The following is a 25,329-nucleotide window of genomic DNA, read 5'->3' as shown; positions in this document are numbered from 1 at the left end:
GGGCCGCAATGCGCAGTGTGACCTGTATGATCTGCGGAAAGGGGGGTAGAGGCCTTGTTAGAGCAGAGATGCGCGCGGCTCGTTCTGCGTTGGCGGACGCCCCTCGTGATGCAGTACTAAGCTAGAGTCGGAGTGAGAACACGGCAGAAAGGGCTCGAGCGTGCGAGCGGCGGAGTTGCGGCGGGCCTCGACCGGGACTCGCCCCTGCGCCGAGTGCTCCGCGTCGCCTCCGCCTCGTCCTCTCGCCTCGACTCTGCGCCAGAGCGCACGCAGGCTCTCCTTCCCCGCACCCAGCTCACTGTGAGTCCCCTCTTGCCCACCGTCCAGCTTGTTCCACGCGAGCGCGATCCTCCGGGCGCCCGTCACACCACCGCCCCCGGAGCGGCGTACGCACCCCTCGCGCGACCGGCCCTCGCCCCCGGCGGGCTGCGCAGTGCCTTGCGTGCGTTGCAGGGCGAGATCGCAGTGCTCTGCGCCCGTCAGTGCGTCCACGCGAGGGCGAGCGCGCGCACAGGACGCGGTCCGGGTGTCGCCTCCTGAGCGTGACTCTGCCGCCTCGTCTCGCGCGACGGCAAGCCGCGCGGGGCTGCGACTCCGGCGGAACAGAGCCGTGCAGGGCTGGCACGCACCTGGGCGGGCGGATCTGGCACCCGGGGAGATGCGCTCGCGCCGCGCGTGCCTCGGCCACTCGTGCTGACGCCGCGCTCGTTCGCTTCGTCCCGCTCGCAGCTCGCTCCGCTCCTCCGTTCCCCTCCCTGCGCATCTCGAACCCCGCTCCAGCCCACCATGGATCTCCGGTAAGACTGCCCCCTTGATCGCGCCCGCTGCCTCGACCCTTCCTCCGCTTCCCCGCCGACCCTACCCGCGTCTCGACCCCGATCGCGTCCACAAGCGAGACACAGACTCACACGCTCTGCTCGCAGCGTCGGTGGCAAGTACCGCATCGGCAAGAAGATTGGCAGCGGCTCCGTGCGTCCTTCCCTCGTCTGCCGGTCCTCCGGTCGGTACCATGCTGACGCACCTTCCTTTGTTCGTCCGTCCGCATACAGTTTGGTGCGCTCAACTTCTTGCACCGCCGTGTCATCAGACGACGAGACGTGGAGCTGACGCACACGCTGCACTCCGCGCAGGTGACATCTACCTTGGCGTCAACATCATCTCGGGCGAGGAGGTCGCCATCAAGCTCGAGTCGGTCAAGGCCAAGCACCCGCAGCTCGAGTACGAGGCAAAGGTGTACAAGACGCTCGCAGGTGGCGTCGGTGTGCCCTTTGTGAGGTGGTTCGGCGTCGAGTGCGACTACAACGCCATGGTGCTCGACCTCCTTGGGCCCTCGCTCGAGGACCTCTTCAACTTCTGCAACCGCAAGTTCTCGCTCAAGACCACCCTCCTCCTCGCCGACCAGCTCGTGAGTTTTCGCCTGTGCGCTGTACGGCTTGCCGATGCGGTGAGCTGACCCATCATCGCTCTACTCAGATCTCGCGCATCGAGTACATCCACTCGCGCAACTTCATCCACCGCGATATCAAGCCCGACAACTTCCTCATGGGCATCGGCAAGCGCGGCAACCAGGTCAACGTCATCGACTTTGGCCTCGCGAAGAAGTACCGCGACCCCAAGACGCACCTGCACATCCCGTACCGCGAGAACAAGAACCTGACGGGTACGGCGCGCTACACGTCGATCAACACGCACCTCGGCGTCGAGCAGTCGCGCCGCGACGACATGGAGTCGCTCGGCTACGTCCTCATGTACTTCCTCCGCGGCTCGCTTCCGTGGCAGGGCCTCAAGGCGGCGACCAAGAAGCAGAAGTACGACCGCATCATGGAGAAGAAGATGACGACGCCGACCGAGTACCTCTGCCGCGGATTCCCCAACGAGTTTGCCATCTACCTCAACTACTGCCGCTCGCTGCGCTTCGACGACAAGCCCGACTACTCGTACCTGCGCAAGCTCTTCCGCGATCTCTTCGTCCGCGAGGGCTTCCAGTACGACTACGTCTTCGACTGGTCGGTGCAGCAGCGCTCGGACGACGTCCTCAAGCAGCAGCAGGAGGCGCTCAAGCAGCAGCAGGCCGCCCAGGCCGCGGCTCAGGCGCAGCAGGCAGCCAACGCCCAGCAGGGGCAGAAGCGCCGCGTGCTCCAGCCGGGAGAGGCCGAGGCGCAGCAGGCCGCGCCCGCCAACGACAACCAGCGCATGTGCGTCTCGTCCATCTGTTGCGCACGCTGTTCCTGACGCTGACCGAACATGTCGTCCTACTGTCACAGGCTCCGCTCGCAGACCCGCAACGCGCAGCAGGAGCCGCGCGTTCGCGCCGGCGGCGAGTGGTTCTAAGCGTGCTCGTCTTGCCTCCCCCTCTCCACTTGCGTTCGACGACCTCTTCACTTCGGCTTGCGTTTCCCCATTCCCCACCATTCCCCCGTCGTCGTTCGCCCCTCGCTAGGACGCTCAACACGTCCTGACTGCGAGGCGTGCGTATACTTGTATGCTAGGTCGGCACGACGAAGAGGCGCGAGGCGACGAGCGCGCGCGCGGAGGAGCAAGATCAGAGGGAGTTGGTCGAGCCAGGGCCCGGACTTGCTTTTGTCGCCGGCCTCCTGCCTCCCCCTCCCCTCTCATCCTCCGCCCGCCATTCTCCGACTCGCGCTCGCCCGTCCGTCTCCGTCCTCGCCCTCCCACACTCTTCGTCGTTCGACGTCGACAGCCCATCTTTTGTCGGGCACGGCGCACGGCACTCGAGCGCAGGAGCGACGCGAGCGTCGACCCGCATCACGCGCATTCCCCTTCCCTCCCCGCCGCGACCGAACAACCTTCCCCTTCCCCCACGTCTTACTCGCCCCGTCGAAAGGCACGCGCCGCCGCTCCATTTTGTCCGCGGCCGCGACAATCCGTGCTCTTTGACGCCTTTTGTGGGCGTAGATTGCGTCCTCGAGGACTCCGACTTTCCCCCTTCCCGAACCCCCCGTTCGTCGCGCTTTTCGCCCCGCCTCGCCTCGCCCGCTCCCGACACGCCGTCACGACCCCGATCCCTTCCTCGCCCCGCCCGCGCCGTGCACCTTTTTCCGCACGCGTCGCGCAGAGCCGAATCGGGTCGTCACCGACTGTTCGGGCCATCGCGAGTCTCGCCGCCGCGCCCCGCCCAGCCCTCCGAGCGCCTCCCTCCACCACTGCTGCCTCTCCGACCTATCCCGCACGCCGTCAAATGGGCCTGTTTTTCCACTTTTGTGGCCCTTCCGCGACGAGCGCGCGAGGACGGAGAGGCAGGAGGAGTGTTTGCCTCGGATGGATCGTTTGGCGACGGGGACGACGAGGGACGGAGCGCGCCCGAGCCGAGCGAGCTCGCACGAGCTCGACTGACGCCCGCGGCAGCCTCCTTCCTCATCCCTTCCGTGCTCTCGATTCCTGTCCCCCGCCCGCCTCCCTCCTCCCTGTTTTCCGCCGATCTCGCTGCCTCCGCCTCCACCTCCCCTTCCTCCCGTCGCGCATGAGCCGACCATCGCACCCCACACTTTGACGAGAGCTCGTCCGAGCCAAGCCCCTCCCCTGCCGCTCGTCGTCCTCCGACCGCCTTCCGTCCGCCCTCTCATCGCCCCGCCTCCCCCCTTCAATCTCGATCCCACATCCGCGCCCGTGTCGCGCTCCTCGCAGATTTTGTCGCCGAGGCCACAGTGCGCGCGACGATGCGGGAGGTTGGAGAAGCGGTGGCGGAGGGAGAGCAGGATCGAGGTGGTGCAGACGACTGCAACTACGGGCTTGTTCCGCGTTTTGCCTTTTTCCAACGAGTTTCCGAACATACGGAGAGTTGGCGAGACATGGGGGAGCGATGCATAACGTGTTACAACAAACGTCCGTAATCCTCGACGAGCCAGAGCCGACACCGCGCTCACTTGCCGCCTTTCTTCTTCCCCTTGCCCTGCTTCTGCTGCTGCTGCTGGATCGACGGGTTCTTCTGCGTCACAAGCGTGTTGAGCGTGTGCTGCCGGATGGTCGCGAAAGGCGAGGCGGCGAAGGACTCGTTCTTGATGATGGCGGGTAGGCGCGCGGCTTCGGATGTCCTGCGCAGCGAGGACACGAGTGTCAGTCAGAGTCCCTGCGTGATGGGATGAGGGCGAAACGCACAGGACTCGCTGCCGCTTCTTGGCCGTGAGCTTCTCCTTGCCCTTGCCTCCCGTCTTGGGCTTCTTCGCCCCCTCGTCCCGCTCGTCCTCCTCGTCCACCATCCCGTCGTCGTCGTCCTCCTCAGCCTCGCCCACATTGGCAGCGTCGTCGTCGAGCTGCGGCAGGACGGCCTCGACTTCTGCGAGCGACGCGACGAGGTTGTTGGCCGGCTTGGCGGCACGGCGGAGCCGCCGGGCGTGCGACTTGGAGTAGGGCGTCGCGCTCGCCGTCACCTCTGTTTTGTGTTCATGCCTTGTCAGCGGTCGCAAAAGCTGGGGAGAGTACTTACGAGGCCAAACGCACTGTCGAGGAGCTCCTTGCGGCGGAGGTAGGCCTTCTCGGCCTTTGTGCGGTGCTGCTTTGGTGCCGCGGACTCGTCTGCGCCGTCTTGTGCCACGTTTAGACCTTCTGAACCTACCTCTGCCTCGGCTGCAGCCTGTGTCGCCTGTGTGCATGTTCATCAGCTCGGGAGGACCAAAAGCCGGGAGCAGCGGGGGAGAGCGGGCAGGAGACGCACGGCGATGGGCGCCATCTCCTCTGTGCTCATCATCCACGAGTCGGCGAGCTCATCGGGCGCCGGGAGCGCGGCGTCGAGCTTGACGGCCTTGGAGTGTCCGGGGAGCGAAGAGCGCTGGCGACCGACGCGAGGCTGTCGGACAGTCCGAGGTGAGCGGGGCACTCTCCAGGACAGTCTAGACCGTACTTGCCATCCTTTCCTGTGGATCCGCGCGTGCGAGTAGAGGTCAACTTGACAAGTCGCTCGCGGCTCTTCCTCCGATTCGTACGTCGCTTCGCTCGATTGCAGATGTGAGCCCTGCAGAAGCACAAGGCTTGCTGTCGTATGGACCCGGCTACCCTCGCGGACGGCATCCGCAGCTCGACGGCCCTCTCGCTCGTCGCGAGCACGCGCTACTTCTCTGCGCTCCCCTCGACGCTCGTCAGCGGCCTCGACGGCTTGCTGCACCAGGCCGGCATCGAGCTGCACCGTGGAGACCTTGTCGAAGTTCAGGGACTGCCCGGCAGCGGCAAGACGTCGCTCCTCCTGCATCTCGCCGCGACCGCCATCCTTCCGCGCACTGCCCACGTCCGCATCGCCGGCGCAGTCCTCGCCGTCCCCGTCGGCGGAAAAGAGCAGACCGTAGCGTGGATCGACTGCACGGCGCGCTTCTCGATCGACCGCCTCGGAACCATTGTGCGACACCACCTCGACCTCGCAATCCGGCGGTACCGCGCGCCCAAGGGCATCGGCGCGCCGCGCGAGGTAGAGCTCGACAGCCTCGTTGACGAGTGCATGGCGCGCCTGCGCGTGTTCCAGCCGAGCGGGACTCTGCAGCTCGCGGCGACGCTGCAGAGCCTCCCCGAGTGGGCGCCGCGCGAGACGGCAGACGAGCTCGGCTACGTCCTCATCGACGGCATGAGCGAGTTTGCATGGGCCGACCAGCTCGCGCGCGAACGGGCAGGCACGGGTGCTACGGCCAGCGGACCAACCGCCCTCCCTTCGTCGCAGCCGCCCTTGCGCCTCGTCCTCCTCGCGCTCGCCCACCTACGCCGCACGCTCGCCCCGCTCGTCTTCCTCACGCAGTGGGTCTTCCGCCCGCACGCCCTCGTCGCCCGCTCGCAAGAAGGCTACCCGTTCTACGCACACCACTTTGCGCCGCCGCACTGGCCCTCGATCCTCGCCACCCCCGACTCCGCCCCGCTCGGTCCGCGCGATGCGCGCAACCCGCTCGATGCGCCGCCCGCAGCGGCAGCGTGCCCCGTCGCGCTCGCGCTGCACCTCACGCTGCACCCGCCCGCGCTCGCGCCCTTCCGCCGCGGGACGTCGCTTGCGCTTGTGCGCCGCGAGCAGGTGCGGCGCGCGGCGGAGCGGAGGCACGCGCTCAAGCGTGCGCGGGGAATGGAAGGAGCCAAGGAGGGCGGGGTCGGCGGGACGGAGGGGATTCGGTGCGTCGTGAGGAGGCCGGGCGGAGTCGAGGTTGGCAGCTGGGAGATGGAGGTGTGGGAGAGGGAGATCGTCACATAAGGATATGTGAACGGGAGCTCGGCCAGGCGTGGTGCAGCACAGAACGATGGGCAGGTTGAGAGGTGCGATGGCAGGGTGAAGGAGAACGGCGCATCGGCGTCTCGGACCGCAAGATTGGCTTGACGAAACGGACGACGAGTCGTTGACGCCTGCGCTTGGCGTCTATGTCTCGAGGTTGTGTTCTCCGCTCGCGCGCCTGCTCTCCAGCCTCATCCCCTGCGCCAGAGCCAGCTCGCTCGGCACTCCCTCGCCCAGTTTCATAGCTCGTGCGCTGGCCTGCCCAGTTTCGGCCTCTTCTACGGTGCTGAAGCTTTGCACAACGTGCCATTAGCCCTCAACGCCTGTCTCGGCGCGCTCGAAGAAGGCGCGAATTATGGAGGCCTGGCTCGCTCGTTCCTTGACTGCGTTGTTATCTTGCCAGTGCTCTCTATCGTATAATCCAATCCCACTGCTTGCACTACTTTTCTGCTCTGGGGTTGCACACTTCGACCACGATTGTCCGCTTTGATGTGTAGTCGCGCGGCTCCTCTGTCCGCAACATCTCTCGTTCTCTTTGAATCGAGTCCAGTTCAAGATAATTGCAGATTCCGTCCGGCCGTCGCTGCGGGTAACTACTCCTCCGTGCCATCACTGGCATCGCTAGAGCCGCTTGACTCGCTGTCGAGTATCGGCTTGTCCTCGATGAAAAGGTCCGGCTCTTCGGTCCGCGCCCAGCCTTTCCACTCGTAGTACAGCGTGCGGTCACCCATAAGTCTTGCCCAAGAGCTGGTAAGCCAGTGGTCATCCATGCTCGCGACAGAGCAACCGGGAGACTTCGCCTCGTGTTTCTTCTGCGCCTTGTCAAGCGGAGCGGTGCGTCCGAAGCCGGCAAAGACAAGGTTGGGGCCGAAGTTGGCGTGTTGTGGACGACGAAGATATTGCGTGCAGCGTCCGTGTGCGTGCTCGTCACGTTCAGCGCGAAAATGCGCTGGAGTTGCCGGAGAGATGGGCGAATCTGAACAAAGGGAGTGAGCACAGTAGCCCCAGCTCCATGGACAGCCAAGAACGAGCTCACCAAGCGATGCCAGTCGTGTGTGCTCTGCAGCTGCGCCGCATCGCTCTTGCAGCGCTGCTCGACCGGTTCCGCAACTTGCAAGAGGTCCTCGAGGACGAATCCGACGGCTGGCTCGCCCCAAGGCATGCCGAAGGAAAAGCTTCCGTAGCAGTGCGGAATGTCGCGACCTTGAAGTGGGCGGAGCGCACGATAGCTATCGAGAGCGAGATCAGCAGCCGGTCAACTACGGCGCTTCGGGCCAGCAGAAAGCGACACCCACGCTTGATTCTCGGATCCGATACGGTCTTCGAGCGAATACCACCAGTCCCACGGCGCGAGGTCCTCCTTGGGCCGCCACAGAGCGTCCGCGACAATCTTGACAACGACGTGCCGGCACTCCTGCCCGCTGACTCCGGCTGCGGCCCGCCACACCTGGCTGAAGCGGCCATTGCCGTGCACCAGAGGCTCGGTCAGGCGGAAGGTGAGGTCGCGCCAGCCCTCGGCTGACTTGACGGCTTTGAGTAACCCGCCGTGGATGAGGCGCTGCTCGTTCGGCGACCCTGTCGCCTGGCGCTGCAGCTCTTCGGCTGCGCTGCCTGGAGTCGGCCACGCCACAGCATCCGGGTGCAGTGCTCCAGCGAGCGGACTGAGAACGCTGCCTGGATGGAGTGGCGCAGCGGATGCGCGCTGGCCACGTTCGTCGTACTTCGTGCCGTCGGTCGAAATCATAGTGCTGTGCACCTCGACGTAGAGGCACTGGCAGGCGCGCGAGGGTGGCTCGATGAGGCAACAAACAGCTAGCGCGAGGTTCACGGGCTCTCGCTGCGTTCGCGCACGCTCCGTTTGCTGGGGTAGCGTCCGCGGCTCCCGGTCGTCTCTCGTCTCCTGTCTCGGCTGGCAGAGCGTGCAATACAGCGAGCTTCGTCTATGTACAGGTGCAGCTCAAAGTGTCTGTTGCCGGGGCAAAGCGAGTCTGCGGATCTAGGGGGTCTACTGATGCCGATTGAGCCAGTCGAGCATGTCGTTGAGCACAGTCTGGCGGCGCGTGTCGTCTGCTACGTCGCGGCCCTTACGCAGCAGGATGTGCTCGTACTGCGTGTCACGCGCACCGTGTAAGCAAGCCTCGTAGCGGTGAGACAGGACCTCGAGACAGAGCAAGGCGGATCGCACGCACCCCTTCGTACAGCTTGATCTCCTTGTCGGTGCTCTCGGCCTCGCGGTACAGCTTCTCCGACCCGTGGTACGACGTGACGCGGTCTCCCGTCCCGTGGCACAGCAAGAACGGCACGCGGAGGTGGCTCAGCTTGTCGTTGATGCTGGTCAGGCCCGCGAGGATGGCGAGGCCCGTCGCGATGCGCAGCTTGCCGTGGTACGTCTGCGGGTCGCGGTTGAACACCTCTTCGACGTCGGGGTCCTCGCTGTTCTTGCCCTTGTTGGCCGCCGCGAGCGGGAACGGGCCCGCGACCGAGGCGATGAGGCGCGCAAAGAGCTCGACGGCGTACGACGGGCGAGAATCGGGCGAAATGGCGAGCATGGGGCACAGGATGATGCCGCCGGAGATGGTCGGGCGGAACGACTCGTTCTTGGCCGCAGGGAGGGAAGTGTCGACTGGGGCGCCGTACTTACTGCGCGTGCAAGGAGACGAAGCCCATGAGTTTGGCGGTGCGGAGCAGAGAAACAGAGCTGAACGTACAGGCAGGTCAGGGTCGCCGTGAAGCCGCCGAGTGACTGCCCAGCGACGTAGATCTTGCGAGTCTGGGTGTACGACCCGCCGGCTTCTTGGACGAGCCTCGAGTCCTCGAGCGCGACGTCCTTGATGACCTCGTACACGGCGTCGGCTGTGATGTGCGAGCGTCAGTGCCGTCGACTTCTCAATGTGGGCAACGTGAGACTCACCGAGAGCTTCCATTGAGGGGTTGTGCACGTGAATGCCAGTGGAGCGACCGTGAGAAGGCAGGTCAGGCACGATAACGCGGTACTGACAATCGTTCTGGTCAGTCTGCCGCTCTACACGAGTCAGGCTAGAGTGAACGCACGCCTGCATCGAGGAACTTGTCGGCATGCATCGCAAACTTGCCGCCATAGTCGTTCACGCCGTGAAGAAAGACGAGGTCCGCCTCTGCTAGCACGAAAGCGGACCAGTAAGACCACGTTCCGCGCGGAAAGAGGTCGAGCGAGCGCACCTCGCTTGGGTGAACCCTTGGTTGGCTCCCAGACCTGGTACGCGACCCACTCGCGCTTCTTGTCGCCGTCGAGGTAGACCCTCCCATCGCGGTGGTCGTGCGCAGCACGAACACGGGCCTCGTCCGGTGCGCGGACGAGGGCGGCTCTGCCCCATGTCGGGTCGGCGTTAGGCGGCTGGTGCAGGAGCTCGGCAAGGCGCGAGTGCGTGTCGGACGGGGCGGGAATCGAGTAGTAGGCAGCGTGCTCGGGTGGGGGAGTCCACGGCATGGTGCAGGGCAGCGAGTGCGAAGCAAGCGGAAGCGGAAGTGGGGAGAGCGAGCGGGGGCAGAGCGGTAGCTAGAGTCGCGGCGCAGGGTGTAGATGGTCGCTGTAGCTGCCAGATTCCTTGAGGGCTCTACCAGGGCGCACAGATGCCAGCGAGCGGTGCAGCTGAGAGTCGCCACAAGTCTCATCAGCGCGAACGCGGTGCCGGCAACTCAGGCGCTTCTCTCTCGCCCAACTGCCTTCTTCCGCCCGGACGAATGGGCAGCAAGAATGAGCCCGCCGTGTTCGGCTCGGTCGCGCTCGACCAGGCCGTCGCAGGCGTCGGCGCAGGCATCGTCTCGACCTGCGCTATGCAGCCCCTCGACCTCCTCAAGGTCCAGCTCCAGGTCTCGACCGCCAAAAAGACCCGCGGCACCCTCGCCCACATGTACGCCAGCTTGGGCGACATCGTTCGCCAGGGCGGCGCTCGAGCCCTCTACCGCGGCTTGACTCCCAACCTCGTCGGAAACGCCAGCAGCTGGGGCTTCTACTTCCTCTGGTCCGTCCTGCTTGCATTCGAGTCGACGACAGTGCTGACACATGCCGCCTCGAACAGGTACACCATGCTCAAGGCGAGGATGGACGGTGGCAAGGGCCACAAGCTCAACGCAGGACAACATCTCCTCGCGTCTGCAACCTCTGGTGCGCACACGCTAAACGCCCACAAGCTGTGTCCCTTGCTCACGGACTGATGCGCGTGCAGGGGTCATCACCGCCGTCATCACCAATCCGCTGTGGGTCGTCAAGACGCGCATGTTCACCACGACTGCATCGCAGTCACAAGCCTACCGAGGCGTCTTGCGTGCGTTTTCATAGACGAGCAGAGTCGCGCAATGATTTCGCTGACATTCGTGCCCCGTCGCAGATGGTCTCTACACCCTCGCACGACAAGAAGGCATTCGCGGCATGTCCAAGGGTCTGACGCTCGCCATCATCGGCGTCTCGAACGGCGCCATCCAGTTCATGACGTACGAGGAGATGAAGAAGCGCCGAGTCGAGCTGCGGAGAGCGCGATTAGGGTCGGGGGCAAGCGAGGAGGAGATCAAGACGTTGGTGCGTTTGACTCGTGCGAGGCTCGTGGTTGTATCTGCCGTCATTCCTCCACTGACAGTTTCCTCGCCTCCACGCTTCCGCCGTCGTGAACGCAGAGCAACACGGAGTACATCCTGATGTCGGGTTCGGCGAAACTTGTCGCCATCGCCATCACTTACCCTTACCAGGTCATCCGCTCCCGGATACAGGTGCGTCCCGCTCTCCTCCCCGCCGCTTCGCACAGCCTCTGACGCCTCTGTCTCACCGCAGTACCAACCCAACCTCTCGCCCCTCGCGCCGTCACCTACCGCCACCAACTCCGCCCCGGCCCCGGCGCAACCCGTCATCGCGCCGTACCGCTCCATCCCCGACGTGATCCGGCGCACGTACGCGCACGAGGGGCTCGCCGGGTTCTACAAGGGGATCGCGACCAACGCCGTGCGGATCCTCCCCGGGACGTGCGTCACGTTTGTCGTGTACGAGCAGCTGAGCAGGGCGTTTGCGCGTGGGGCGAGCGCACGCAGCGCGGGTGCTGCGGGGGGCGAGCGGGGGAGAGGGACGAGGGACGGGAGGGACGAGGGGTAGGTGGAACCCCGTCCGTGCGACGCGATAGAGCCCTGTAGCATAGACGCATTGCTCCCGGATCGCGGCGGCAGAGAGAGAGAGGGGGAGGAGAGTGGTCTGTGGGAAGCTTGCGACCGTCTGCACTCGGAAGACGCGTACTTGACGCTTTTGCACAAGAAAGGCGGCCGTCTGCCCTCGCTCGGGCTCTACAAGTATCTGATACAACAAGCGACCTCGTCCCGTCTCCGCCTTCCCGCGCCCGCCCAGTCGGCGCAACTCTACGCCTTGGGGAGCACGAAGAGCTCGGGCTTCATGCCGAGCTTGCACAGGCGCGCGAGGAGGCCGCCGAGCTGCACGACGGTCGAGACGCCCTCGAGGATGCGCATGTGGGCAAAGCCGATCTCCTGCGTGCACGGGAACGTGTAGGAGAGGCGTGAGCTCTTCTACTGCATGCTGTAAGCATGCATCGCGGCGGGGCCAGCCGGATATGCACGCCTAGAGCGAGACATGAGAGAGAGAGCGCGGGCGAACGCACGCGGATAAACTCGAGCTTGAGAAACTCGTGCAGGCCGTCCATGTTCTTGACGACGCGGAACAAGGTCGTGACAATGTCTACGGCCGAGTAGCCCGCGGTCCACAGCTCGTCGAGCTTGTCCATCGCGCCGTCGATGCGCCCCTTTGTGCAGTCGGTGATGAGCGCCTTGACTTTGACCGGGTGCGGCTGGTCGCACACTTTGAAGACCTCGTCGGCGCCGACGAAATTAAAGCCCGAAAAGGTCGACTGGAGGTTGTTGACCGCTTGGCGCATGTCGCCCTCGGACGTAAAGACGAGCGCCGTCAGGCCCGCCTCGTTGTACGGCACCTGCGGCGCGGCGGCGAGTGCGTCAGCGCGAAGTCCCAAGACTCGAAGCGACCTGGTGAGGTTGCGCACCTTCTCGATCTCGCAGATTTCCATGAGGCGCTGGAGGAGCTCCTTGTCCGAGAGGCGGGCGTAGCGGAGGATGGCGCAGCGGCTCTGGATCGGCTCGATAATCTTGTTGCTCTGGTTGCACGCGAGCGCGAAGCGCGTCGTGTTCGAGTAGAGCTCCATCGTGCGCCGGAGCGCCTGCTGCGCGCCCGTCGTCATCGAGTCGGCCTCGTCGAGGATGATGAGCTTGTGTCGCCCGAGCGGGAGCGTCACTTTTTTCTGCGCAAACGCCTTGATGCGGTTGCGCACGACGTCGATGCCGCTGGTGTCGTCGCGAGGGAAGGGTCAGTAGGGCGTGACGCCGGGACGGGAAGAGTGCGCGGGAACGAACCGCTCGTCGGAGGCGTTGAGCTCGAGGACGCCCTCTTTGTAGTTGTCGCCGAGGAGTGCCCGGGCCAGTGCGAGGATGCTGGTCGTCTTGCCGATACCAGGAGAGCCCTGTGCGATCGACACTACAAGATCAGCCGAGAGCACCACACGGCGAGGTCTGTTGAGCCCGAGACTGAGTTCATCGAACGCACCGAGATGATGATGTGGGGGCAGTTGCCATCGCGAGCAATGACCTTGAGGCGCTCGATGGTCTCAGTGTTGCCGACGATGTCGTCGAGCGTGTGCGGGCGGTGCTGCAGGCGGAGTGGGGCAAGGCCGTGAGTGTCGCTTCAACGCGCGCACGGGGACAGCACGGGGGCGGGGTTACCTTTTCGACCCTGTGTGCGCGCAGTGTGGCGGTCAGCTGGCTCGCACGGGGGCGTGGGCGCGGCGGGAGCAAGGGCGCGGAGCGACGTGAGGGACGGACCAGGGGAGCTCGAACGCGACGGGGTGGTCGTCGTCGCGGGCCTTGCCCTTTGCAGCTGCGCTCGTCGAGGCAAAGAGCGACATGGACATGGCTGCACGCGACAGGCGGCGACGAGGGGACGAGAGCGACGGCGAAGAGCGCGAGGACGACGGGGACGAGGTTGGCCGCACGCGCGCGTCCCGAGTCGGCGAGGCGAGCGCACACTTGGCAAGTAGCAGCTCGGCGCAGTAACACCCGCCGCCGCCTCCCTCGCTTGCCATCCCCCGGCCCCATCCACCTCCTCCTCGTCGCAGCCCCCGCCGCTCCCACCATTCTCGCGCTCGACCTGGGCGCGTGGGACTCGGTCTTGTGGCTCGCCCACACCTTCACCTCGGCCATCGTCCTCTGGCGCACCTTCTCCCGCCGCCCGCTCCCCCCGCTCCCGCTTCCCTCCGCTTCCATGCCTTCCTCGCCGCCTCCTCCCGCGCAGCCCGCACCCACCGGGCCCGATGGCGAGCCCCTCGCGCCAAAGATGAGCTCGACCTACAACGAGGACGTCGTCCAGATCTCGCACACGGACGGCTCCCTCTCGCAGGCCGTCGTGACTGTCCGTCTCTTTCTCTCGTCTCCCTTTTCTGCTGCAGCGGGTGTGCGTGCCATGTGCTGACCTTCGACAACTATCGCAGCGCTGCTGGGCCGACGAGCAAGCGCCTGAAGCCGTCGCAGAGGCAGAGCGTCTCGGGATCCCTTTCGTCCCCGTGCGTCTCCTTCGCCTGGCCCTCCCAGCTGCGCAGCGGAACCTGCTAGGTGGCAGGGTTGTTTCTCAGGCGTGTAGCGCTGACGCGTGCCGCTCTCCCCCGCAGCTCACGCCCGGCTACCTCGAGGTGCTGCATCCGGATGGCACCCGCACGCAGGTCCTCGAGGCCTCGGTTGAGGTCGTCGACAAGGGCTTCCTCCGCAGCGACATTGTTCGCAAGCGGCGACCAGCCGGCACCAACCCGTCGGCCAAGTCGCAGGTCGGGCAGATCGTCGGCCTCGAGACGCAGGTCCAGCTCGAGCGCGTCCTCACGGGCGAGAAGCTCGACGGGTGGCACAACGCCGACGACCTCGTCGCCGCCGCGCGCCTCAACCGCGGCGACCACGTCGTCGAGCCCGACAGCGGCTGGGTCGGCATCGTCGAAGAGGTGTTCGAGATGGCCATGATCGAGGCAGGCAACGCGGGCCTCGTGCGCCGCGTGTGCGACACGGGCACGACGCTCAGCGTCGGCAACGCGACCGAGGCCATCAAGCAGATGCTGCAGGAGCGCGGCGAGAGCCTCCTCGCGTCGTTCCTCGGCGCGAGCGACCTCAAGCAGATCCTCGACGTCAAGCAGTGCATGATTGCCGTCAACTGGCTCTGCCGCAACCAGCAGGCGACGACCCACGACTGGCAGCGCCCGCGGCGCTACTGGACCGAGATCGACAAGCTCGTCCTCGTCCGCGCGACCGCCGACCACCTCCACACGATCCACGACAAGGTCGTCTTCCGCGACCCGGCCGCGCACCCGGCCCCGGCCTCGCGCTGGTCCGACGCCTACCCCGAGGGGCACCGCGTCCTCGCCATCACGGCGTGCCGCACGACCGCGACCGTCCTGTGGCAGGACGGGACGCGCACGACGGCGCCGACGCCCGAGTTTGAGCAGGCGCCGAGCGTCGACGACGAGACGGACGTCTTTCCCGGCGACCTCGGCGTCTTTTCGGGCGTGAGCCCCGCGCGCATCGGCGTCGTGCAGGCCATGGACGCGCGCAAGCGCACGATCCGCATGCGGTACCTCTCGGACCGCGCGACGCCGCTCGACCCGCCCGAGGACGACGAGGTCGTGTCGGGCCTCGAGTTTGACCCGCACGGCCCGCCGCCCGACGCGTACGGCGTCCGGCGCGGCGACTTTGTGCTCGTCGTCGGCGAGGGACAGGACAACGGCGCCAAGGTCCCGACGGTGCCGAGCTTGGGCGAGAGCGAGATCCATGCTGGACTCATGCCCGGAGGCGAAGACTTGCGAATGGAGGTGCGTGCCTTTCTCTGCCCTATGCCCTTCGCCTGCCTCGGGGCTTGCGCGGGACTGATGCAGGGCAAATCTACCCGCACAGCTCTCGGCACTCGGCCTCTCCTACTGCCAGACTCTCAGCGACGCTTTTGTCCCGCCCAAGCCCCAAGCGTCGCCCGAGGCGCTCGCGCCCATCACCTGGTACGGCGAGGTGTGGGACCTGCAGCTCGACGGCTCGGCCCTCATCCGCTTCCCCTCGGGCGAGACGCAGTCGTTCCCCGTCTCGCGCCTCGTACATCTCGACGACGGGATGGACCCGGACGCGGCCGCGGGCGAGCTCCCGCCGCTCGGCGACGAGGACGAGGCCATGCTGAGCGACGAGGCGTCGGACGCGAGCTGGCTCACCGAGGACGAGGACGCCGACATGAGCGATGCGGGCAGCGCGGCCGCCGCGGGCGAGGCGGTCGACATTCTCCTCGACGGCGAAGAGGCCGAGGACGACTCGGAGGACGAGGACTACCGCACGGAGGACGAGGGCGCGGGGACGGGCGCCGGCGCGGCACCGCGGCGGAGCAAGCGGCGACGGGAGAAGCGCGACGACGAGGACATGCGCGGGTGGGCAGACGAGGACGACGAGGAAGAAGCGGGCAAGGCGGCGGCGGAGGAGGCGGCACCGGCAGCGGCACCGGCGGCTGTTGCGCCGACGAGCGACGCAGAGGTCGAAGCGGACCTCCTCCCTTCCCGCACGGAAGTCGCTGAGGCATCCGCTTCGGCAGCACCCGCCGCTGCAAACGGGACGACGGCGACGGCCGTCTCGATGCCGGGCGAGATCGAGGACTTTGCCGACTGGAGCCGGTTCGAGGTGCTTGAGGAGGCGCCGTTCGACCACCACTACATCGGCGAGCCGGTGCAGGTCCCGACCAAAGCGTTCATGAGCCGCATGCGCAAGGAGCACCAGGTTCTTGCGAGCTCCCTGCCACGTGAGTCGCCATTTGCAGGGCCCTCCACACGAGACTGCTCGGCCTTCCCTGATTGCTGATTGTTGGACGCCTTACAGCCAATATCCTCGTGCGCGCGTACGAGAACCGCCTCGACCTCCTGCGCTGCCTCATCATCGGCCCGCTCGACACGCCGTTCCAGAACGCGCCTTTCCTCTTTGACGTCTTCCTCTCGCCGGCCAAGTTCCCACAGGAGCCGCCACAGGTCTTCTTCCACTCGTGGGCGAGCGGGACGCGCGTCAGTCCGAACCTGTACGTTGAGGGCAAGGTCTGCCTGAGCTTGCTCGGGACGTGGAGCGGCGACAAGGACGAGGTGCGTTGTTCCTCCGCCCAACAGAGCCGCAGTAGCTGACATCCGTGCGCCGTAGAACTGGAGTGCGGCAAAGAGCTCGATTCTCCAGGTCTTCATCTCCATCCAGGGACTGATCATGGTCGAGGAGCCTTACTTCACCGAGGTATGTGTCGCTCTCTTCACGCCACTTTATGCCTTGTTGCTAACATCGCGTTCCCGACAGCCCGGCTTTGAGAAGCAGATCGGGACGCCCGAGGCGACCGCCGCGTCTGAGCTGTACAACGAGCGAACGCTCGTCCTTACCCGCGCATTCGTCAAGCGCGCGTGCGAGTACCCGCCCTCGTCCTTCACCCGCGAGATCGCCGCGTATTTCTTCACCGGCCTGCCCGGGAGCGAGAACGGCGGTGCGCTCGGCGCCATCATCGACCAGAGCAAGAAGCTCCTCGACGAGAGCGAGCGGTGGCACGCGCAGCAGGACGACAGCACGGCCGCCGAGGACGTCAAGCCGCCCAAGAGCAGCGTCGTACCGAGTCAGCGCGTGCTCACCGAAGGCGCCGGGCTCAGCTTGCGCCGCACCGTCAAGGCGCTCGAGGAGCTGATGAAGCGCGGGCCGAAGCTCGATGCGGCGGCACCGGCGGATGCGTGAGAGGTGGGGTTTGACGATAGAGTGGTCGTGCTGGGTCTGTCTGTGGGTTGTACGAGTAGTACTATGCACACCTCGCTCGCTGCATCATCGTTTCATACTTCGTTCGTCCGGATCCGCGAGTTGAGATCGCTTTTGACGTACTCGCACTGGCCTTGATGGCTTGTGTATACGCCGTTGGAGACGCTCTCAGCGCCTAGTGTGCACACGAGGGCGAAGTCAGCGTGCCGGGTTGCCGTGGTGGCAATTGTCCGGTTGTCCGCGCGACTTCACGGCTTCGCCTGGCTTTTCTCGTCTTCTCCGCACTGAGCGCTTGCTGATAGCAAGACGCGTGCACTGAGCTCTATGGCGCTTCGCACTGCCTCTGCACGAGCCGCACGGTCCTGCCTGGCCCGGTCCCTCTCGCGCCCCACCTTGCTCGCTTCGGGCTCGTCTGCCGTCCGCATGGCCGCGCCGTACAGCGCGAGTGCACTTCGCGCGGGGGCAGCACCGTCTCAGCCGCTCTTCCGCCTCGACCCGCCGTCTGCAGAGGAGGAGGCCGCCGACTTCCAGGCGCAGGTCGACTCGGTCCAGGAGTGGTTCTCGTCGCCGCGCTTTGCCCGCACCAAGCGCCCGTACAGCGCCGAGCTCGTCGCGACCAAGCGCGGGACTCAGCCCGTCTCGCCTCTGCACCCTTCGAACCTCTCGGCGAAGAAGCTGTGGGCGCTCCTTGAGCGTGCAGGCGAGCGCGGCGTCCCGCTGCACACCATGGGCGCCATTGATCCGGTCCAGATGACGCAGCAGGCGCCTCATCTCGACGTGCTGTACGTCTCGGGCTGGGCGGCCAGCAGCGTCCTGACGACGGGCTTCAACGAGGTTGGGCCTGACCTCGCCGACTACCCGTATACGACCGTCCCGAACCAGGTCCAGCGCCTTCGCAAGGCGCAGGAGCTCCACGACCGCAAGATGTGGGACGAGCGGCACACCGGAAACAAGGAGAAGCAGCCGTGGATCGACTACCTGCGGCCCATTGTTGCAGACGGTGACACCGGGTCCGTCCTTCCGCTCTGCACAGTCGCACACGCTCGCTGACCTCATCCTGCGACAGTCACGGTGGTCTCTCGTCGGTAATGAAGCTCGCTAAGGCATTCGGTGAGGCGGGCGTCTCTGCTGTGCATTTCGAGGACCAGCTGCACGGCGGCAAGAAGTGCGGCCACCAGGCGGGCAAGGTTCTCGTGCCCATCTCGGAGCACGTTTCGCGCCTCATTGCCGCGCGGCTCCAGTGGGACATCATGGGCCTGGAGACGCTCCTCATCGCGCGCACCGACGCCGAGAGCGGCAAGCTCCTCTCGAGCACGGCGGACGCACGCGATCACGAGTTCGTGCTTGGCGTTGAGACGCATGAGGGGCCGAAGCGCGCGCTCGCGGACGAGATCATGCATGCGAGTCTCGAGGGGAAGAGCGGCGAGGAGATTGACCAGCTCGAGGCAAAGTGGATGGGCAGTGTCGAGCTTGTCACATTTGACCAAGGTGCGCTGCTTTTTGCGAGCTCTGCTTCCGTTTTCTGGCTGACCGTCGTGTACACAGCCGTCGAGCGACACCTGAAGCGCGCCTTCTCTGCCTCCGATGCTTCGTCCAAGTTCGAGCAGTACAAGGAGCGCGTGACGGGCGCCTCGCTCTCGAACCGCGAGGCGCGTGCGGTCGCGAAGGAGATTGCCGGCGAGGAGGTGCAGTGGGACTGGGATCTGCCGCGGACGAAGGAGGGATACTACCACTACCGTGGTGGCATGGCGGTGCGTCTCGCACAGTTCAGCTCGCGCTTTTATGGAGATTCCTGTACGAATCGCTGACACACGCTTACGACGACCCCAGGCTGCCATGAAGCGCACGCTCGCCTTCTCCGACTACGCCGACCTCCTCTGGCTCGAGACGAAGGCGCCCGACCTGCAGCAGGCGCAGTCCTTCGCTGGCACGATCCGCGAGCAGTACCCGGGCAAGTACGTCAGCGCCCCTCTTGATTGCTCACGGCAGATCGCACTACCTCCGCAGGCTGACTTCCTCGCGCTGTCGCAGGTGGCTTGTCTACAACCTGTCGCCGTCGTTCAACTGGGGCGCGCACGGCTATTCGAAGGAGCAGCTCAAGTCGTTCGTCTGGGACCTCGGCAAGGCCGGCTTCCTGATCCAGCTCATCTCGCTCGCTGGGCTCCACTCGACCGCTGTCACGACCGGTACGCGGCTCCGCTTCCCTGCCAGTCTCCGGCCCTCGATGTGCCGGTTGACGGGCTCTCAAGTTTGAATTCGTGTGCTGACTATCTTGTGCCCACGGGATGCAGCCGAACTCGCCAAGCGCTTCAAGACGGAGGGCATGCTCGCCTACGTCGAGCTCATCCAGGAGAAGGAGAAGGCGATTGGCTGCGACGTCTTTACGCACCAGAAGTGGTCTGGCGCGAGCTACAGCGACCGCGTGCTGAATGGTGCGCCCCCTCGACCAATGTCTCGCGTGATGCGCTGCCGCTGACCGTTCTTTCCAATGCGCCGTGCAGCGGTGGCCGCAGGCTCGTCGGCGACCCAAGCGGGCGGCAAGGACTCGACCGAGCACACGTTCTGAGCGGTAGAAGGGATGCCTGTAGATTTGTACCGAAACTCGCAATGGCGACCAAGCAGTGCACAACGTTGACATTGACAGATCGTATCGCAAGCCTGAATCGATGCGACGTTATATAGACAGATGCTACAGAAGGAAGGAAATAAGTCCTACACAAGTCGTGGATCAGCAATCAAGGGAGAAGAACCGGGCGAGGAACCGAAGGGAGAGGCGAGGAGGGTGGGTGCGGGATGCGACTCGCCTAGAGGAGGAACGAGAGAGGCGATTCGAGGTACGACTTGAACGCCTTGAGCCACCTTGCACCAACAGCGCCGTCGACGACGCGGTGGTCGCACGAAAGGGTCGCCTTCATGACGCTGACCTCCTTGAAGCCCTTGTCCGACTCGGCGTCTAGCGAGCTTCTTCTCGCTCGCGCCGATGGCCAGAATGCAGGACTTGGGTGGGTTAATGATGGCCGTGAACGAGTTGTGCCGAGGTGCTGAGAAGTTGCCGTCGACGACGCAGTCTCAGTGTCCAAGACGGGAAGCGGGGAGAGGAGTGCTTCTCCGTGGGTAGCTCTTGCCGTTGCTCTATATATTGTCAAGGCTCTGAGATCCGGGCGCGGTACTCAACTTGCTTGTTGTCCTCGCCCGGAATCTCGGTGCGCTCGCGAAGAGGGAAGCGCCTCGGTTCGCTTGCGAACGGAAACGACGGCGGGCCGCTTCTGAGAGCAACATCGCGCGTCAAGCTCGAGAAGAGCGTCAGAGGCATTGATTCGTTGGAGAAGCCGGCTCCTGAGTCGCACAGATCCGAGGGCGAGGGGACAGAGGTCGTCGAGGTGTTCCCTCGGTCTTCATCGCGCCTGTAGTACTCGTGTAGGACCTCTCGCACTTACTGGGATCGTTTTGCTCCCTCTGGCCAAGCCGTGCTTGCTCTGATTTAGAAAGGCAGGAGAAATCGCTCGTATGGCGTCCTCGACCGACGAGGCGAAGTGCGCTGCGAATTTTGGTCGCGGGTCACTCCCGGGCTCAGCATCCCAAGGGACAGACGACTGTTGCCATTGCAGAGGCAACAGGGTAGAAGAACAGCTCGGATCCGCACCGAGACGCAAATCGTTTGGGCAAAGGGACCCTGTGCAACCCCAGCCAGCTGTGGCCAAGCTATGCGCTCAGGAAAAGCTAGAGGTGTCGACTCAACAAGATGAAACGACTGTCCTAGCAGACATGAATCCGGTTTGCCAATTTCCTACAGCACGAAACGGCTCGGGCGGACGCAGAAGTGGTTTTTGGCGGTGCAGGCGAGCAACGACGCCTGAACCCCAAGCTGGTGTGTCGATGCTGCCGCCAACGACCTCGAGATTGTGTCTCAACCAGCACGCAACGCCATCATGCTATATTGCCGCTCGTCGCGCGGAGAGGAAGTCGAGACGCGCGCTGAACAGAAAGGATGAAGGCAGGGCAGGGCACTGCAGGGCGGGAAAAGCACGACCCGCATCTCAATGGCAGAGATTTGCTTGCTCGCGCACAAACATGCTCATGATAGAGGTGAGCCGGGCTTGCCGCACGGGTAAAGGCAGATATGAGAACGTCTAGGGGAGCTGGGATTGCGTGCCTTCCTTTTGTGAGCCCACGAGAGGAGGAAAAGGGAGGAAAGAAAGAGGGGAACAAGTCCTACACAAAAATCAAGGAGAAGAACCGGGGCGAGGAACCGAAGGGAGAGGCGAGGAGGGTGGGCGCGGCGCGCGACCCGCCTAGAGGAGGAACGAGAGCGGCGACTCGAGGTACGACTTGAACGCCTTGAGCCACCTTGCACCAACAGCGCCGTCGACGACGCGGTGGTCGCACGAAAGGGTCGCCTTCATGACGTTAACCTCCTTGAAGCCCTTGTCCGACTCGGCGTCGAGCACGAGCTTCTTCTCGCTCGCGCCGATGGCCAGAATGCACGACTGGGGCGGGTTGATAATGGCCGTGAACGAGTCGATGCCCATCATGCCGAGGTTCGAGATGGTGAACGACCCGCCCTGGTACTCTTCGGGCTTGAGCTTGCCGTCGCGCGCCTTTGCCGCGAGCGCCTTGGCCTGGCTCGAGATGGTCGCGAGGCCCTTGCGGCCCGCGTCGGCGACGATGGGCGTGATGAGGCCGTTCGGGGTCGCGACGGCGACGCAGATGTCCTGCGTCTCGTACTGCCGGATAAAGTCGCCGTGCCAGCCCGAGTTGGCCTCGGGCACGTCCTGGAGCGCGAGCGCCGACGCCTTGACGATAAAGTCGTTGACCGAGAGCTTGACGCCGCCCTTGACGCCGTCCTTGGGCTGGCCCGCGGCGTCGGCCGCCTTGGCGGCCGTGTTGAACGCCTCGCGCAGCTTGTTGACGCGGTCCATGTTGACTTCGACGGTGAGGTAGTAGTGGGGCGTGCCCGACTTGGAGTCGGTCAGGCGCGACGCGATCGTGCGGCGCATGTTGGACACGGGCGTGTCGGTGTAGGCGGCGCCCGCACCGGCGGCGGGCGACGCCTTGGCGGACGCGGCCGGCGCGGCACCGCTCGCTGCAGGCGACGACGCCTTGAACTTCTCGACGTCCTCCTTGAGGATGCGGCCCTCGGGGCCGGTGCCCTTGACCTTGGCAAGCGGGATGCCCTGCTCGAGCGCGAGGCGCTTGGCGACCGGGGTGGCGAGGATGACGGGGCGGTCGGACGAGAGCTCGAGCGACTGCTGGTTCTTCTTCTTGTCGTCCTTTGCGGGCGCGGGCTTGTCGTCCTTCTTCGGCTCGTCGGCCTTCTTCGCCTCGGGCTTGTCCTGCTTGGTCTCCTCCTTGGGCTCGGCAACGTCGGCGCCCGACTCGGCCTCCTTGAGGATGTTCTGGATCTGCTCCTCGGAGAAGTCGTCGCCCTCCTCGCCAATGACGGCGACCGCCGAGCCCACCTGGACCGCCTTGGACCCGTCGCCGACCTGGGTTCGAGCGAGGGTCAGCCTTTCGAGATCGCGGCCGGAGTCGGGTGGCACGCACGATGATCTTGCCGAGCACACCCTCGTCCTGCGCCTCGACGTCCATCGTGGCCTTGTCCGTCTCCTGCACGGGTCAAGCGAGAGTCGGGTGAGCTGATGCCGACGAGAGCTGGCGAGCGAGAGCTGTGGGCGCACGATCTCAAGGAGGACGTCACCAGGCGCGAAGGACTCGCCCTCCTTCTTCTTCCACTGAGCAATGCCGCCCTCGGTCATGGTGGGCGACCTGCGACGAGGAGGAGCAAGGGTCAGCGGGCGGCGTCGGGAGATCCGAGCAGATCCCGCGCGTGCAGAGCGAGGCAGGGGACGCACATGGCGGGGAAGAGGAACTTCTGGAGGGCATAGGGGGCGGGCGAGGCGTGGAAGTCTGCGCGAACAGGGAGCAAGCGGGTTGAGGCCACAGTTTCGCTCGCTCATTCGCTCGAGTGCGGGAAAAGAGGGCAAGGCGAGAGGGACTCACGGCGGATGGCGGTGGTGCGGGCAAAGGCGCGCGCGCGCTGGGCGACGAGGTTGCGGACCATTGCGGCTTTGGGGAGCGCGGCGAGAGGGAGAGAGGGAGAGGCGCGAGGGGAGAGAGGGGAGCAGAGGCCGCTGGAGGGGCACGGCGGGGTCAGTCTAACCCTGCAAGTACTCGCACGCTTGCGCTGGACTCACCCGCAGAGCTGGGGACAGACGCCGAGGGCGGTGCGAGTGCGCTGGGCCAACTCCGCCTCGAGCGGTTCCCTCGCGTGTGCCCCCTCTTCCCGCCCCCATTCTCTCGCTCAGACCGCAGCCACGGGCACAGTGCACCTTGGACACACTCGATCAATGCATCGCGCCGTTGATCCGCACATCCGCACACTCTACAAGCACCCTGTGCTCGTGGTCAATGCGATACCCTCTATCGCTTCAACCACCACCGATCTCGCTCCCGCATCTCTCGCGAGGACTCTGGCGAGCGTGGGCAGCTCGAGACCGAGATAAATCCGCATCGAGCCGCGCAATCAAGGGCAATCGCGCTGGAATGGCACCCAGAAACCCCTTCCAACCTACCGCTTGCGCTGAGCCTTCCACTTCTGCAGGTCGCGAGAGAGGAGGGGAGCAGCGTCAGTAGGAGCACAAGATTGCTGACTAGGCGCCAGAAAATGACGCAGAGAGCGGGCGCAAGAGGAAGCAAGAGACAGAGAGAGAGAAGAGAACGAGACGCACCCACACCCTCGCGCCGGTCGTGACGCCCTCGTCCGCCATCGGCAGCGCGCCCTCCCTCTCCTCCGCCTCCCTCCTCGCCTTTCCCTTGCCCGCGCCCTTCTCCCCCGCCGCCCACCACTCGTTCTCGCCCGCCTTGCGGTCCCCCTCGTGCCTGACGACCTGGCTCTTGGCCCCACGGCCCATCAGCGCCCGCTGCAGCTCGAGCTCGCGCGCCGCCCGCCGCAGCTGCACCAGCCGCTCGCGCCGCGCCGCCAGCTCGCGCTCGAGCGACGCGCGGTGCGCCGCCGCGGACGAAGCGACGTCGGCCGAGACGGACGAGAGCTCGGCCGCGGATGAGAGCGCGTCTTGCTGCGCCGCGCGAGACTTGCCCTTACGCGTGCGCGGGACGTGCGCCGCGGCGGCAGATGTGGTCGAGCCGGAAGAGGCAGACGAGGTCGAGGCGACGGGGGCATCCGAGGGGAGGGCGGTAGGAGTCGACCGCTTGCGCAGCAGCGAGGAGGTGCTGCCAGAGCGGACTGGAGCCAACGAGGTCAGTCAAGTCCCTACGCGGAGAGAGGCAACACGGACGCACCCGCGTCGATGTTGTCGGTAAAGACAATGTGATTCCGCTTGGACGAAGTCGACGCTTCGGTCTCGTCGTCCGAGTACATGTCCCAGTCGTCGTAGTCCTCGTCACCGTCCCCTACCGCGGCGGCCTTCTTGCCCTTGGCAGCGGCGGGAAGAGCCAGGTCGACCAGCGACGCGAGCTGCTCTTCCAGCCTGTCGACGCGCTGCGGAGACGAGGGCACGCGTCAGGATACCGCATGCACAGGTCGCGACTGAGGAGAGACGACGCACGCCCTGCTCCATCTTTGCGTGCATGCGGATGTAGGTCGAGTCCTGCGTCTTGAGCACCTTGACGAGGTCGGTCGGGAGCGGCTCGTTGCCGCGCGACTGGATGTGGACGCCATTCTGCACGTGCCCGTCATTCCGGAGTCAGTCACGAGGCGCAGACGCCCGAGGCAGACAAGGGGGCGGCTGGCGCGGTGCGGACCTTTGTCTTTGAGCGGATCATGCCAAAGTAGAACTCGTCCTTGTTGCGCATCGACGCCTTCTCGCGGAGTTTCTGGATGCGGTCCTCCTTCGAGTGGAAGTCGCGCGCTCGCTTGACATAGTCGGCATGCTTCTCGAGGAGGCCGAGCTTCTGGCGGTGCAGGGGCTGCGAGCGCTCCCTGCGGGTGGACGAGAGGTCAGCGGCGCGCTTAGCCGTGCGAGCGAGTGGGTGGACGCACCTGTGCTGCCGCTTCTGCAGGTCGAGCTTTCCAGCAACCATCTTGGGCTGAGCAGAGCGCGAGAGAGGGCGAAAGGAGCGAGGAGCGGAGGTCGAGGCGCGAGAGGTGAGGACGGCACGGGGGAGCCGCGTTCGAGTTCGCGCGAGTAGCTGGTGGCCGTGCGAGTGCGGTGCGCGTGTCTGTGCGGCTGCCTGAGCGAGTGCGCGGGTGCGAGAGCGGCAGAGAGCCCGGCACGAGCTCGACTTAGCCGTGGCGCGCGGCGAGAGGCGGTGGGGCGGTGCTCTGCTCCACCTCGCCTCGCCCTCGCTGTAGAGCA

At 65.5% G+C, this 25,329-nt stretch overlaps 11 protein-coding genes across 11 annotated transcripts; 5 read left to right on the top strand and 6 right to left on the bottom strand.

The window, feature by feature from the left end:
- Window positions 1-786: 786 nt before the first annotated feature.
- Window positions 787-2,331, top strand: HRR25 (serine/threonine protein kinase HRR25; the record flags this gene model as incomplete). The annotated part of the gene is made up of 5 exons (XM_076645357.1): window positions 787-797; window positions 924-973; window positions 1,131-1,405; window positions 1,474-2,195; window positions 2,265-2,331. The coding sequence occupies 5 exons, from the start codon at window positions 787-789 to the stop codon at window positions 2,329-2,331; spliced, it is 1,125 nt and encodes a 374-aa protein (XP_076508884.1).
- Window positions 2,332-3,880: 1,549 nt separating this feature from the next.
- Window positions 3,881-4,865, bottom strand: JCM10292_001935 (FAM207/SLX9 family protein; the record flags this gene model as incomplete). Its single annotated transcript, XM_076645356.1, has 5 exons — window positions 3,881-4,052; window positions 4,117-4,390; window positions 4,459-4,600; window positions 4,673-4,804; window positions 4,854-4,865. The coding sequence occupies 5 exons, from the start codon at window positions 4,863-4,865 to the stop codon at window positions 3,881-3,883; spliced, it is 732 nt and encodes a 243-aa protein (XP_076508883.1).
- Window positions 4,866-4,996: 131 nt separating this feature from the next.
- On the top strand, window positions 4,997-6,178 carry JCM10292_001934 (uncharacterized protein; the record flags this gene model as incomplete). The annotated part of the gene is made up of 1 exon (XM_076645355.1): window positions 4,997-6,178. The coding sequence occupies one exon, from the start codon at window positions 4,997-4,999 to the stop codon at window positions 6,176-6,178; it is 1,182 nt and encodes a 393-aa protein (XP_076508882.1).
- Window positions 6,179-7,451: 1,273 nt separating this feature from the next.
- Window positions 7,452-7,940, bottom strand: JCM10292_001933 (uncharacterized protein; the record flags this gene model as incomplete). Its single annotated transcript, XM_076645354.1, has 1 exon — window positions 7,452-7,940. One exon carries the CDS (start codon window positions 7,938-7,940, stop codon window positions 7,452-7,454), a length of 489 nt encoding a protein of 162 aa, XP_076508881.1.
- A 261-nt stretch (window positions 7,941-8,201) lies between these two features.
- On the bottom strand, window positions 8,202-9,662 carry JCM10292_001932 (uncharacterized protein; the record flags this gene model as incomplete). The annotated part of the gene is made up of 6 exons (XM_076645353.1): window positions 8,202-8,303; window positions 8,386-8,836; window positions 8,905-9,049; window positions 9,108-9,189; window positions 9,248-9,330; window positions 9,395-9,662. The coding sequence occupies 6 exons, from the start codon at window positions 9,660-9,662 to the stop codon at window positions 8,202-8,204; spliced, it is 1,131 nt and encodes a 376-aa protein (XP_076508880.1).
- A 254-nt stretch (window positions 9,663-9,916) lies between these two features.
- On the top strand, window positions 9,917-11,315 carry JCM10292_001931 (uncharacterized protein; the record flags this gene model as incomplete). Its single annotated transcript, XM_076645352.1, has 6 exons — window positions 9,917-10,197; window positions 10,255-10,340; window positions 10,402-10,500; window positions 10,564-10,751; window positions 10,847-10,939; window positions 11,001-11,315. 6 exons carry the CDS (start codon window positions 9,917-9,919, stop codon window positions 11,313-11,315), a joined length of 1,062 nt encoding a protein of 353 aa, XP_076508879.1.
- A 257-nt stretch (window positions 11,316-11,572) lies between these two features.
- RFC4 (replication factor C subunit 4) lies at window positions 11,573-13,146 on the bottom strand (the record flags this gene model as incomplete). The annotated part of the gene is made up of 7 exons (XM_076645351.1): window positions 11,573-11,698; window positions 11,830-12,156; window positions 12,226-12,523; window positions 12,593-12,699; window positions 12,783-12,884; window positions 12,959-12,968; window positions 13,058-13,146. 7 exons carry the CDS (start codon window positions 13,144-13,146, stop codon window positions 11,573-11,575), a joined length of 1,059 nt encoding a protein of 352 aa, XP_076508878.1.
- A 350-nt stretch (window positions 13,147-13,496) lies between these two features.
- On the top strand, window positions 13,497-16,996 carry JCM10292_001929 (ubiquitin-conjugating enzyme E2; the record flags this gene model as incomplete). The annotated part of the gene is made up of 7 exons (XM_076645350.1): window positions 13,497-13,643; window positions 13,723-13,794; window positions 13,900-15,081; window positions 15,164-16,040; window positions 16,118-16,371; window positions 16,427-16,513; window positions 16,574-16,996. The coding sequence occupies 7 exons, from the start codon at window positions 13,497-13,499 to the stop codon at window positions 16,994-16,996; spliced, it is 3,042 nt and encodes a 1,013-aa protein (XP_076508877.1).
- A 441-nt stretch (window positions 16,997-17,437) lies between these two features.
- On the top strand, window positions 17,438-19,580 carry JCM10292_001928 (uncharacterized protein; the record flags this gene model as incomplete). The annotated part of the gene is made up of 7 exons (XM_076645349.1): window positions 17,438-18,024; window positions 18,081-18,502; window positions 18,560-18,765; window positions 18,845-18,969; window positions 19,046-19,200; window positions 19,306-19,446; window positions 19,516-19,580. 7 exons carry the CDS (start codon window positions 17,438-17,440, stop codon window positions 19,578-19,580), a joined length of 1,701 nt encoding a protein of 566 aa, XP_076508876.1.
- A 1,726-nt stretch (window positions 19,581-21,306) lies between these two features.
- On the bottom strand, window positions 21,307-23,075 carry JCM10292_001927 (uncharacterized protein; the record flags this gene model as incomplete). Its single annotated transcript, XM_076645348.1, has 5 exons — window positions 21,307-22,500; window positions 22,559-22,621; window positions 22,693-22,780; window positions 22,867-22,921; window positions 23,015-23,075. 5 exons carry the CDS (start codon window positions 23,073-23,075, stop codon window positions 21,307-21,309), a joined length of 1,461 nt encoding a protein of 486 aa, XP_076508875.1.
- A 507-nt stretch (window positions 23,076-23,582) lies between these two features.
- UTP11 (rRNA-processing protein UTP11) lies at window positions 23,583-25,054 on the bottom strand (the record flags this gene model as incomplete). Its single annotated transcript, XM_076645347.1, has 6 exons — window positions 23,583-23,609; window positions 23,743-24,257; window positions 24,314-24,512; window positions 24,580-24,693; window positions 24,776-24,953; window positions 25,014-25,054. The coding sequence occupies 6 exons, from the start codon at window positions 25,052-25,054 to the stop codon at window positions 23,583-23,585; spliced, it is 1,074 nt and encodes a 357-aa protein (XP_076508874.1).
- Between the last annotated feature and the right edge of the window lie 275 nt (window positions 25,055-25,329).

This window comes from Rhodotorula paludigena, assembly GCF_050403205.1.
Source record: "Rhodotorula paludigena JCM10292 DNA, Rt_paludigena_JCM10292v1_ctg1, whole genome shotgun sequence".
NCBI lineage: Eukaryota > Fungi > Basidiomycota > Microbotryomycetes > Sporidiobolales > Sporidiobolaceae > Rhodotorula > Rhodotorula paludigena.
This window is presented reverse-complemented; position numbering and strand designations above follow the sequence as displayed.